At 38.9% G+C, this 13,250-nt stretch overlaps 1 protein-coding gene across 1 annotated transcript in view; it reads left to right on the forward strand.

Moving 5' to 3' along the window:
• The window catches only part of LOC132792185 (heterogeneous nuclear ribonucleoprotein L), a 144,886-nt gene that overhangs the window by 115,679 nt on the left and 15,957 nt on the right, over nt 1-13,250 (forward strand). Inside the window, 5 exon segments of the mRNA XM_060801440.1 lie at nt 3,253-3,332; nt 3,334-3,435; nt 3,745-3,837; nt 11,938-12,213; nt 12,280-12,484. Coding sequence (XP_060657423.1) covers nt 3,253-3,332; nt 3,334-3,435; nt 3,745-3,837; nt 11,938-12,213; nt 12,280-12,484 — 756 coding nt within the window.

The following is a 13,250-nucleotide window of genomic DNA, read 5'->3' on the forward strand; positions in this document are numbered from 1 at the left end:
TTGCCCCCACCAAAAGCAATGGCACGAGGCCGTTTTAATGGATCTATGTGCCCCATTTTGTTGCCATTTTTCACTTGTAGCACAGCAGGTTTGCCATGTTGCACTTTTCTAGCAAATTGATGAACGCCGCTGCTGCTTCTCTCGAAGGGTTGTGCTAGTATTTATAGTAGGAGCTTGTTGCTTGCTCTGTGTTAGCAATGTGTGGCAATGTTTGTGCCTCGTTGATTTTATGTTTATTTAGTTGTCATAAAACATGCCAGCTGCTGTTCAATTTGTGGCTTCGTCAGCACAAAAGTTGCACAAATACGCCACTGTTGCCACACTTCACGAATATTCTTTTACTTGACAAATTGCATCCAAGAGAATTATTAAATGTTATTTTGTTGGCCACAAAATGAGAATCATAATGTAGTTTTGCACTGTTGCCAAACTTCATCCAATAGAATTATTCGTCGCCAACTTAAGACCTGCAAATAGCCGCAATCGTGTTTGAAAACTAACTTTTACAACTTGCCAGTTATTAGTGCATTGTTGCCAAACTTCCATCAATTCACATATTGCAATTATTTGTGTGTGCGGTCCACGGGTCGTATGAGAAACTCTTGCCGTCGTCGTCGCATGCAAATCTCACGCCACAACGTGGTAAATTGCCGTCGCACACTTAACGCTTCATAAAAACTAAACTGCAACTTCCGGACACTCACTTGCGAGAACTCCTCTGAACTTCTTCTGCCTGCCACCTGCCGCTTTGCTCATAATCTAAAATAATTTGTGCGCGTGGAAAATTTACACCTGAGCGCCGTCGTCCGTCGTCGCCTTGCGTGTGAAAAAATTTTCCAGCAATTGCATGCAACAATTCCCGAAATGCTTAAGCATTTTAGGCACGCTTCCGACCACCGCCCTGTTGTGAATTTTCTTTTGAAATGGACCCCGAAAACTCGAGCAGCAATTTCGCTTGGCTGCGCGTCACGCATACGCCCCATGCGCCGGCCAAACAAATCAGCGACTCCAGACTGTGAATTTCAATTAAAGCTTGAGTGAGCGAATGATGGAGGAGGACTCTAGTGTGTTTATGTGTGTGTGTGTGACCGTAGTTAAAATGAATGACTATGTTTACCTCTTCTGTACAACGCGAGCGACAAGTGCTGATTTCCTTTAGCTTGCCTCAGGCTGCGGCACGTTCCGAATAGATATACTAAACACACGTATATATTGAGTATTACTAGCTGGCGGCAAATGTGTTGTGTGTGAGTGCCGAAAAATTTATCTTGGTTTATTTGCTTAGGGCCAAGTTTTAAATTAAAACGTGCTGGCAACTTTTTTGATTGGCCTGCTCTGTCAGATCCAGCTTAACGCTTTAAAAAATCGTACGCAAAATGCAAAACAGATTAAAAGCTTTGCCTTTTAAATAAACTATACAAGTTGTGCAAATAATTGCGAAGGGAAAACTAAGATACTCTGTAAATAAAGAATGGCTATGTACAGAATCATTATCAGAATCGTAATGTACTTTTGCACTCTTCTTCGTCACCAACTACAAACTTTTGCACTTTACATTGCATTAGGAAAATATATGATTTAAAATAGCATTCTTGTTGCAAGTCACTTGCTATTTAGGGTATATTTCACTGCTTGCTATTTGGGCAAACCAAAATGGCTTGCGCCAAAACTAACAAGCAGAAACAAGTAGAACAAACAGCAGCAAGTGGCGAGCAACAGACAACGCATAACGAAGCTGCAAGCTGCGACAAGGCGACTACTAAAAATTCTATGCAGATTTTTATATAAATATTGTGTCAGGTAGTCCTTGGAACCACGAACGCAATAAACAAACAGTTGCCACTGGCAATTGGCAACTAATTCACATCAAAACAAAAAGAGAGACAACAATATAGTTAGGAGGAGAGAAAGTATGCAAATTGAGTTACTGACGTGACATTGATAAAGTTGCAAATCTTGCAGCAAGTTTAAAGTTCCAACCAATAAGTGATTAAAGTTAAATGTGCCTTTTGGCCTGGCTCCACGCTCCGCGCTCACATGTGTTGAAAGTTAATTAAAAGTCTTGCCAACTTGCTCCATGGGTTATTGCCATATTCCTCGCGACATTCTGACAGTTTGTAACGCATTTTGCTTTAATTATAACGCCTGGAAGGATGGAGGAAAATGGGAGCCTTGGTTTTACGAGAGCGCTTCGTGCTGTGGTTTTAATTTTTATTTTTTCTTTGTTGTGGGGATTTTTGGAATTGTGCCCGCTAAATCTTCGCTACACTTTGCTTGTTATTGGTCTCTGTCGATGGCGTTTTTCGGGCCCTGCCCGCTACCGCCTCTTGTTGACAATTTCTGTGTGTTGCTGTGGTCGAAAACCGATTATTGTGCGAGAGCGCACAGTGGGATCTTTTCATTGTATATAGTCGAAAACTTTGCATTCCCTAAAATATTCAATAATTCAATTCTAAAAATAGATGTGTGCTATACAGATATTTTAATAAAATGTCAGTTGGTTTTTTTGGCCATTGTAGCTCGGCTTTTAACTCTCTTTTTTCGCCTGCAGCTCGCAGCAGCCATAAAGCAAAGCAAAACAGAGTTCAAAATGCCGGGAAAAGGACTGCAGCAAAGCAAAGCAGCAGCACTCTTGGTTATTTCCGCAAAATTCGTTTGTTTTCGGTCTTCTTTTCTACACTCTAGTGTAGGCCAAAAAATTCAATTAACTCGCTTGCCAAAACCACAAACTGCCAAGCTCCAAAGCCGCTGCCCCCTTTTGCTGTTGTCCCCTTTTCAACGGTTTGCTTATTGCCACTTAAAACGGAACGGAACTTGAAAGTGTACGCAACTTTTGGCCAAAAGAGAAATTTATAATTTTGCATGCAACAACAATGAAAAAGAACAAAATTCATTAATTTTAATCAATCTTAATTTTAAGTTTTATAAGTTTTTATGTTTTTTGATTAAACCAAAATGCGTTTCTTTCGTTTTCTTGTTTCGTTTTTTATGTTTATCCTTATGTTTTTTGTAAAAATTGTTGTTGCATGCAAATGAATAACACAAATGTTTGAAACAATGTTTGTGCACCACAAAATGTAGTTGCAACTATACAAACACAACATCGCAACAACAACCACCACCACCACAACAATCAACAACACCACCACCAACAACAACAACAACATCATCAACAACACCACCACCAACAACACCATCAACAACAACAACTTGTTGCCCCAGCTCAAACGCACAATCTTGTTCCATTTAAAGAGCCACCACTATTGGGACCAGGCACCGCCTTCCCGCCATTCGGAGCACCCGAATACCATCCCACCCAGCCGGACAACTGGAAAAGGCGCCGCTATCCATCCAACTGGCCTCATGAAGGAGCCCACCGGAGTCGTTGCCGGCCGCAATGCGCCAGTCGCCTTTGCCCAGCAGGGCCAAGCTCAGGTGAGTAAAACGATCAGCACACAGAATTATTCCCACCCCCTCTCCTACCTCCTTTCTCTCTGGCAATTTTCATAAATATAAATATAATTTTCTTTTTAATTTTCATTTACGATTTTTGCACACGCTGCAGCAATCTTTGCCAGAGCGAAAGAGAGCGAGCATAATCTTGCCACAAACCAAATCCCCGCTTTTCGGTGCAGCTGCAGCTGCTGCAACACTGCAGCTGATGCAACTGGACAGCATTTTAATTAACTTGTTGTTGCGTTCTTCCTTCCCTTATCCTCCCTTTTTTTTCTCTTTCATCCTCAGGGCGCTGTCATGATGGTCTATGGCATGGACCATGACACTTCCAACACAGATAAGCTCTTCAATTTGGTCTGCCTGTATGGCAATGTCGCACGGGTAAGTCTCTCCTTCTCTCTCTTTCACACACTCTATTACCGTCTCTCTTGCTCGCTTCTCGCTGGCAAACCTAATTAATTTGTTAACTATATCTCGTGACTGGGCTGCTCAATCTGGCTTTTTATTGATTTATCACCGGGGATAAAGCCTAAAGACGAGTTAATTATTATTTATGACAAGTTATATGGGGACATATATTATGTGGAGCATTTATATTTTATATAAATTTATATAAACCTGTGTGACCAAAATAACAATTAGAATTGTAGCTAATTTTCATTTTAAAGTAGTTTTGAAATTAATCGATGAGTTGATATTATTGACTTTAAACGCAAGTCCAACAAAATAAGCCTTTGTGTTATATTCAGAAATTAAAATTGGCAAAAAGAAATACATATATCGTAACACAATAATAACTGAAGTGACAGAAAAGATTGTAGATTGGAATGTTTTAATTATAAAATGATTGTTGTGACGGTCTAGTTCAACAAATTAATTACATTTAACGAAAAAGAATATATTTTATTGCACTTTAAACGTATACGCAATAATATAAATGTATTGTGAGTAAATACTGTAGAAGTAATTGTCTTATACATATCCTTGTAAACGTTTAAAGCTTCACTTTTTTATAGCAGAACGAGTTGTATAAAATGTGAAGTGACCTTTTAAAATAAAATGGGGTTTCAACGAGGAAATTGAGGCGAGTCCTTAAGAGTTGCACTTAGCCAGATGACACAAAAAAGAAGCGCGCTTTTCGCCAGCAAAAGTATTATTTTCTTTTTGTGGGTTCTTAAAAAAAGGTGTTGCTAACACAGCCACAATATAATGTGCGTGTGTGTGTGTGTGTAAAAGTGTCTGAGCTCCATTTGTAAATGTGCAAATAAAACGAAAAGCAATAAAATGAAAGCAGAGAGCAAAACCCAAAGCTAAGACTGAGCCTCAAGCTGGACAGTTGCTGGGCCGACGAAAGACATTTAGATAAAGCGTTTTAGATTAATGCCAGACATGTGCTGTCGAATGGCCAAGCCAAGGGGATGGAGAGAGCCAGGCAGGGAAGGAGAAGGGAGAGGGAATGTGGTCCATCAAAGAGGCCTGCGGGCAGCAATCAATGCAGCGTCATCAGCTTTCCACAAAATCTGAAACCAATTGATGCAAGAGCAAAAAAAAGAAAAATGAAAAAATGCCCCCTGGTTGATTGAGAAATTCGGGACAATATTTTCTGGGGCAAATAAATCAAAATATATCCCATTAAGAAAAGAGCGACACACCAACCTTTGCCGACAAATGACAATTCAAATGGGCTCATTGTGAGTTGCGCTTGGGGAACATTTAGCACAACTATTGTGCCAGTGCCACGCCCACTCACTACAGCCCCTAACTCAAAACAACAATAGAAGAGAAGCAATGTATAAAATGAAAAAAAAAACAGTCAAAATGTTCGTCGACATCAAAGTCAGAATGTTAAAAAAGCTCCTTTTATGGCAATATCAGGATTCTCGCTTTCATTTTATTGCCACTAAGTTGTCGCTCTCTCTCTCTCTCTCTGGGGCAAGGACAACAACTTTACCTTACTCTCTTGTTTTTTTGTTCCGATTTTCCTTTGTTTACTTTGTATACTAGTTAGCAACAAAGCTCAGTTTCCCTTGGGTTTTTCTTGTTGCTGCCTGCACATAACATTCAAAATGTCTAGAGAATTGCCAAAAATCGCAAGAGCGCATTAAATTAATGTCTGGGGCACAAAGGTTCAGTATATGAATTTTAGAATTTCAATGTCATATTTAAAGCACTTCTCAGAGAATCAAATATTTCCATATTGCATCTGCAGTTGCCAAATTGAACCAAAGTGGAGTCAGTATATGTAAGGACTTTATGGTATATTGTAAGAATAATACCACACTGTCTTATTTTCCCTTGATTTAAAAAGAAAACATTTCACAAATAAAATTCAGTATATTTTGTATTTTATAGTATATTCTAAGAATAAAACCATTTGGATTTCTTACTTGTTTCCACTTCATGCTAAATGTAATAGTCCACACAACAAATAGAATTCAGTATATTTAAGGACTTTATGGTATATTGTAAGAATAATACCACACTGTCTTATTTTCCCTTGATTTAAAAAGAAAACATTTCACAAATAAAATTCAGTATATTTTGTATTTTATAGTATATTCTAAGAATAAAACCATTTAGTATTGTTTTCAGCATACTTGTTTTCCTTAAATTTAAAAGAGTTTCTTCCCCTATTGCAGTTTTGGAATGTATTCATATTTCTATATTATCGATTTAAAAGCTTTTAGCACTCGATTGTCCTCGGTGGCAACCCTTTCACTTAAGCATATTGCCAACCCTATTTGGCAACTAATTTCCGGTTCATAACTCCTTGCAGCATTCAGCAATTTTTCAACAAGCGCGCACCATTAGCCAATAATTTAACAGCCTTGCGCTTCATCAACATCCAAATCCAGACACAAGCACACACACACAGAAACAGCTTGTCCCTGGATTTTACTCCCATCCACAATTAAATGCAATTTACGCGCAAACAAAAAGAAAACTCGACCAGAAACTAAAAGCAAAATCCCCCCAACCAACCAAGCAACTGACAAGCACAAAGCGATGGGCGCTTGGTCAGTGGTCAAGAAGAGAGAGATGGCAGACAAGAGGGAAGGGAAGGAAGAGGGGAGTCTTTGGTCGGGGATTGGTTGAAATAGTTAGTTGGATAGTTGGCCGACACTGGCTGGTTGGCTAGTAGTTGGCTAGCTGACTGGTTAGTTGGCCAAAGGACGATAATTCAAGGCGAGGGCAAGGCAAGGCAATTTAGTTCACATTTTTTGTTGTTTTTATTGCTGCTGCTGCTGCAGCTGAGATTTATTACAAACTTCCTGCCCGAGACGGAAACTACTCATTAGCCATTAAAAATGATTATGCGCAAACATTATTCACTGGCTTTAAGCCACAAACATACATTTCTCCATCGCTTTCTCTCTCGTTCTCTTTCCTTAAGCTCTCGCTCTCTCACACACACACACACCTCTCTCCTTCCTCTCTTCTTACATTGCCAACCTCATTATAAAACTAACGCACACACACACTCATGTTTGTGCTGTCTGTTCAGAGGTGTGTATGTCTCCTTCATGTGTGTGTATGTGTGAGTGGAGGGCACATCAGTTTATGGTCCGACATGTTTGAATTGCGAATGAGAAATTGATGGGCACTCAATCAAAGTGCTACTGCCGCCAGCTCAGGATACGGCAGGATACGGATCCGTAACTGTTCTGCCTCTGCCTGGTGTTAATGTGCGTCCCTTGGGAGCAACCTCCACACTCAAAGGCGACCTCATTTTTAAGGCATGTGCTGTGGATTAGCGTACAAAAAAAATAATAACGAAACACATGATCTTTGACCTTCTTAAAGCGGAGGGCAGCTTGAAGATAGATTTAAAAATAAAATAGGATTTGTGGTACCCAAATCTCTTTGGCGTTAAATTTAGTTTGTACAAAAAATGAGCAGCAAAAAATATTTGATTATCCCTCTCGAATATAAACAGCAATCAAGCAACAGATGGGCCAAACAGTTCCTCGCTTTCCCTCCTTCCTTCTCTCTTCTCTCTTCTCTCTTCTGTGTTGTGTGATTTGTAATTTTTAAAGCATTCATCAGGGCGGCGGATACCTGAGTCCATTTTGCAGTCGTTCGAGATGTGTGTTGCATATTTTATGGGGCGTCTGTTCGTTCTGCTTTTTCCAGTCAATCTCTCTTGCGTGCGTGTGCGTGCTTTGCCAAGAGCAACAATCTGTCCGTACAGAGGGGGGAGGAGCAGCATTGAAAGCAATCTGGTTAATTATTTTTGGCGCTATGAAGTCATCACCAAATTGTTTTCCTTTCAGGTTAAATGGCTTGACAAAATGAAGGCTGAAAAGCCAAAAGCCAAAAGTTGCTGACAGTGCGCGACTCTGCTGCAAATGTCCAAAATTGCTGCGAAATGTCTTTAAAAGGCAGCAAGTAAAACCAAAAACAAAAACAAGAACAAAACAATCACACGCACTCAATTAAATGCGCATTAAAAAAGCATTTGTTCCTCGCTTTTGCCCCTTATGGGGAATTTTCGACTGTGTCGCGTGGCAAAAGAGTGTGGAGGGGGGGTGCTTTGGGAATTGGGAATCAGCAACTCTCATAGGTCAGCCATTGCAGCCAATATTCTTTCTATTGTTGTCATACGCATTGTTGTTGCCACCGTTGTTACTTATATTGTTGTTGTTGTTGTTGTTGGTGCACAGCGCGTGAGCAATTAAATCAAACGGCAGCAGACGCCACGCTACATTGAGCAGGAAAACAAAGAACAATTATGTTTTAATAGGATATCATCGGGTATAACATGCTGTCCCCACCTTTTATTCACAAGTTACAAAACTTATTCATTTAAATAATAATAAAAAAAAACAAATAAATAATAAATATTAAATATATTAAATGCAATTCAGTTTTATTAAATAATTATAAATCTACGTTTAAATTAATTAAATTCTGTGAATTGCATGAGAAATAAAAAAAAATAAAAATACATTAAATTAATCATTATTTATTTATATCAATATTTAAATTAGTTCAAGATGGAATTTAATGTTTATTTATTTATTATTTGTTATTATTATTGATTAATTTTGTTAGATTTAGGTTGTATAGAGTATCTCCGTAGTCCACCTTTGCACATTCCATTTCTCATTGGTTTAATTAACGCAACATACGCATGAAAGTATTTGATGGGGATTGTCAGTGGCTGGTTGGCCAAGAGGAAGGGAAGGGAGAGGAAGGGAGAGAGTAAGCAGCTGGGAGAGGAGAGGCAAAGGAGCTAGAGAGAGAGCTGGCTGGGCTAACTGGTAAAGGGCAACAGCACAGCTCATTAGACACGCACCGAAATGATGATTGTCGCTCTTTTATAGTAGAACCTGCTGTTTGCTGCTTGCTACTAGCTGCTGTCTGCTGACCAGTGTGACCAGTCAGCCATGAAGAAGCGCTCTTTGATTTGTGGATGATGGTGAATTGTGGCGCCTGTTTTGCGTGTCCTGAGTATTATCCTTAGCGTATGTGAGGGGGTCAGCAGAGCAGACCAACTCTAGCTACTGATTCCATAATGCTCTTTTGTTTTAGCCTGTCAGCTACTTGGGGGAATTCGCGTCGCGGACTCGGCTATCTGCGCTCTTTCTGCTTCACTGATTTATGGTCTATATTTATTTATACACATTTTTATTTTCGGTTTCATTTTATTTTTATATGATTTCTAGCCCCAGCAGCAGCAGCGTCACATTGTGTTTCGTGTCTGGCTTCACTCAACAATAAATAAATATACAGAGAGTGCAGAGGGGGGAACTACGTTTTCGATAAGCCTCATTTAGTTTTCATTCACTTGCTCCTCTCTCTCTCTCTCTCTCTCTGCGTATGCCTGCTTCATTCAAGCGTATGCATTTCGATATACTTTATTCTGACGTATATTATGTGTATTGCTTTTTATATATGTAGGAGAGGAGAGCCCATAAGCAAACCCTAATTCCACTTGGGACTGCGACCAGTTGATAACCATTTTGGTTTTTGTTTAGCTTCATGCTTAAATTTTAATATCCACAACGCAACAGCGATGAGAGCATTTGTACACACATGGACTATAATCTCTTTTGGGCTTCTTTTTTATTTAAATTATTCACTGCTTAATTAATGTGCAATTTGAATGGGGCAAATTAAACAATTCATATTTGATGTTCTGTTAGTGTTCACAATATAAATATTTACTCGAGGAATTTAATAAATTGGTTTAAATGCATTTATCCCGCATCAAATAGAGTAAACAAAGAAATACACAGAAATATCAATTACCTCAAATTAAATAAGTGATATCGTTTATAGTTGAACAATTATCGTGAACTATTTCCTATTATCGTTCGGCTTCTGAATTGCATGCCACTCATTCACTTGTTTGACAAGTTGCCAGCCAACAGCAGCAAACAAACAATTTGCCCGTCACTTTCAAGTGGAAACTAGCCCAAGACCATAACAAAAGACTGGCTGCAATTATTTGGCCCAAAATACTCTAAAAACTATATTACTGCGGCAACAAAAAATTGCAATATATAAATTGTAGCACAGAAAAGCAAAATCTGGCAATTTAAACAAACTTAAATGACATTTGGCAAAGCCACTTAAAACATATTTCAGCGCATTTTAAATGCGTGTTGCGTCAAATTAAGGCATTGCAAATAAACAACAACATAAAACAACTAAGACAACAGAAATTCACGAAAAAGCAATTTTTGAGCAGTTTGTGGAAAACTCGTTTTCACCATTGAGTTCAATGCCTCTAAGCAAAACTGCTGCAAAATTCAATTTCCAAGTTAACTAACGGCCAAGTTAACTAACTAAGCAACTAGCCAAAGCAGCCAACCGACAAACCAAGAAACCAACAAAACCAACAACCAACAAAACCAATCGACTAACCGACCAACCGGGCAACGAGCCAAACATATTTTCATTTTCCATAGATTTTTCACTTTCACTATTTGCGCTGCTCTCTCGCTTGTAATTATTGCACTCGAAATGTTTGTTATGGTTAATTATCTTTATGGCTTTTAGCCGCAAGGTGCCGAGTGAAAAGTGTTTGGCTGCAAATTGTTGGCCATTTGCAGCTGGCAATAGCCAAAAGTGAGTTACGCTTATTAGCAATTATGCACAGAGGAAAGTACACATAAATATATAACCAACCTATTATTATTAATACATTGCCATAAACCATTTCATATGTGTTAAGCCACCAATTAGTCGCTCCAAAATTTCTAAAACGAGCTCATTTAATGGACCCCTGACCACGCCCTGATGTGTCAAGTATTTACTACAACTCTTGTGGCTTTTTTAAGGGTCTGGTAAAGATCAGCTAATAATAATAAAAATAAAACTACAACGGGAGGTTGAAGTCGACTAAAAGTTTCACCTATATAATAAGACAAGGCTGGCCAAACTTAATAGCTTAAATAATAATGTATCTCGTTCACGACTCAACTTTACTTTAAATAACTATTGATTCTAGTATCAACTTTTTAATGCCAACCGATACCTTGTGTATCATAGTTACATAAATAAATATAAAAAAGTACCCAACTTATTGGCAATGCTTTATTAAAATATAATTGATAATAAGTATATAAATATAATATCAATAAATGTACTCCAAACATTTTCAGCCAGAGATCGAATACTTCGCACAATAGACAGCAAATTAAAAACTTCATTCAATTTGATATTTTATTTGGAGTTAAATTTAACATTGACTTCAATAAATAAAAAACACAGGGCAAAAGGCCAGGTTTAGTTTGGGATCGGGTTAAGAGTCCGTGCCGCGCGTACACTGCAAGAAAATTCAATCTAATGGCGCCCCCAACGACAGGTCAACACTCGACGGTGACAGTCGACGTCGACGTCGACGTCGACGTTGTTGGTTGGAGTGGAAATGGGTCCGCACAAGCGGAGAGGAGAGGGGAGAGTCAAGTTCTATGTGTGAGTGGGTGAATGAATGGAATTGAATATAAGTGTGCCTGCCACATAATTGCATTTATTTACATTTGCGACACAAATTGAGGTGACAGTTGCAACTGACAAGTGGCAACCGGAGCGAGCGAACCTGCGGCAGCTTGTTAAAATAGTTGATGTCGACTTTAAAGCCAAAGCTGCAAATATAACGAGAAATCCACAGTGGAAAGAAATATTATATAATATTTTTATTCAGTCACGAAATATATATTTAAAAGTAAAAAAAAAAAGAAAGATGCTCCTACCCCATTTGAATTAAAGCAAAACAGTGCGGTAATAATTTGTAAATATACCACAAAAATACTAAAAATTATACAAAATGCTATAAAATTGAATTAAATAAAAATGGTGCGGTAATTTAAAATATACCAAATTTATATACCACAAAAATATTCCAAATGCTATCAAATTAATTAAAGTGAACAAATACTTTATTTGGTATATTGATATAGTACATTCAAAATATACCACAGACTGCAAAAAAAGTAACATTTTAAATTTACAAATTTATTTTACTTCCAGATCAAGTTCTTGAAGACAAAGGAAGGCACCGCCATGGTACAAATGGGCGATTCGGTGGCCGTTGAGCGTTGCGTGCAACATTTGAATAACATTCCCGTTGGCACTGGCGGCAAAATACAGATTGCATTCTCAAAGCAGAACTTCCTGTCGGAGGTGATCAATCCATTCTTGCTGCCGGATCACACCCCCAGCTTCAAGGAGTACACTGGCTCCAAAAACAATCGTTTCCTATCACCGGCCCAGGCCAGCAAGAATCGCATCCAACCACCGAGCAAAGTAAGTGGCTAAACTATGCTAAAAATTATTGTATATTAGAAATGATTAATTCAATCTCTTTGTTAGATCTTGCACTTCTTCAACACACCGCCCGGTCTCACCGAAGACCAGCTCATTGGCATATTCAACATCAAGGAGGTGCCAGCCACATCGGTGCGTCTTTTCCCATTGAAGACGGAGCGTTCGTCGTCGGGTCTGATCGAATTCCCCAACATCTCGCAGGCTGTGCTCGCCATCATGAAGTGCAACCATCTGCCTATTGAGGGTAAAGGTGAGATAGTGTTGTGTTTAAGTGTTATTCCAAAGTTTGGCCTCTCAAGAAATTTGTTTACATATGGCCAGTTCCAATATTGAGAATCAAATGAAAAAGTTACACAAAATTTTCGCAAAAAAAAATTGAAAAAAAGAAACCTATCCCAAACAAAATATCATCATCATACACCCCAAAAAAGTAGGCAACATTCATTCTGTTTCGGCCCAAAAGTTTCAGGGGGTCATTTTGCATGGCCTTTTGACTTTTGCTGTGCCCGCACACCACCACCACCACCACCACCACCAAAAAAGTATACACCTCTTCTCCCTCCACTTTATAATATCATCACACTCGCAACATGCCTACACCACATCCACTCAACCACTCCACCACCCGCGCACTTCCATTCCCTATTCCACATTTCCATCCCCTCTTCCTCAAGCCGCGCGCAAAACTTTTAACTTTTCATGTTCTTTTACTGGTTTTTCAGAGGCTAGGGAAAAGTTTTTAGTAGTAAGTCGCATCGCTGTCGTGTTGAAAATTTTAATTTGGTAATTAAGATAAACAATTTCGGTTGCCAGTTATTTTATAGGACTCTTATTATTCTCGCACGCCCCCGCCATATAAAACATTTACTGAACGTCGTCGTCGTCGTTATGGTCGGCCTCTATTACTGCTCTCGCTCCTCCTCGATTCCAGTTGCAGCTGCGACTCTTGGCGTTGGATTTTTCGAAATCATCTTTCTTCGCTCTTGTGACGACCCATAAAACTTTGTCCATAAATA

This window comes from Drosophila nasuta, chromosome 3 (assembly GCF_023558535.2).
Source record: "Drosophila nasuta strain 15112-1781.00 chromosome 3, ASM2355853v1, whole genome shotgun sequence".
NCBI classification, from domain to species: domain Eukaryota; kingdom Metazoa; phylum Arthropoda; class Insecta; order Diptera; family Drosophilidae; genus Drosophila; species Drosophila nasuta.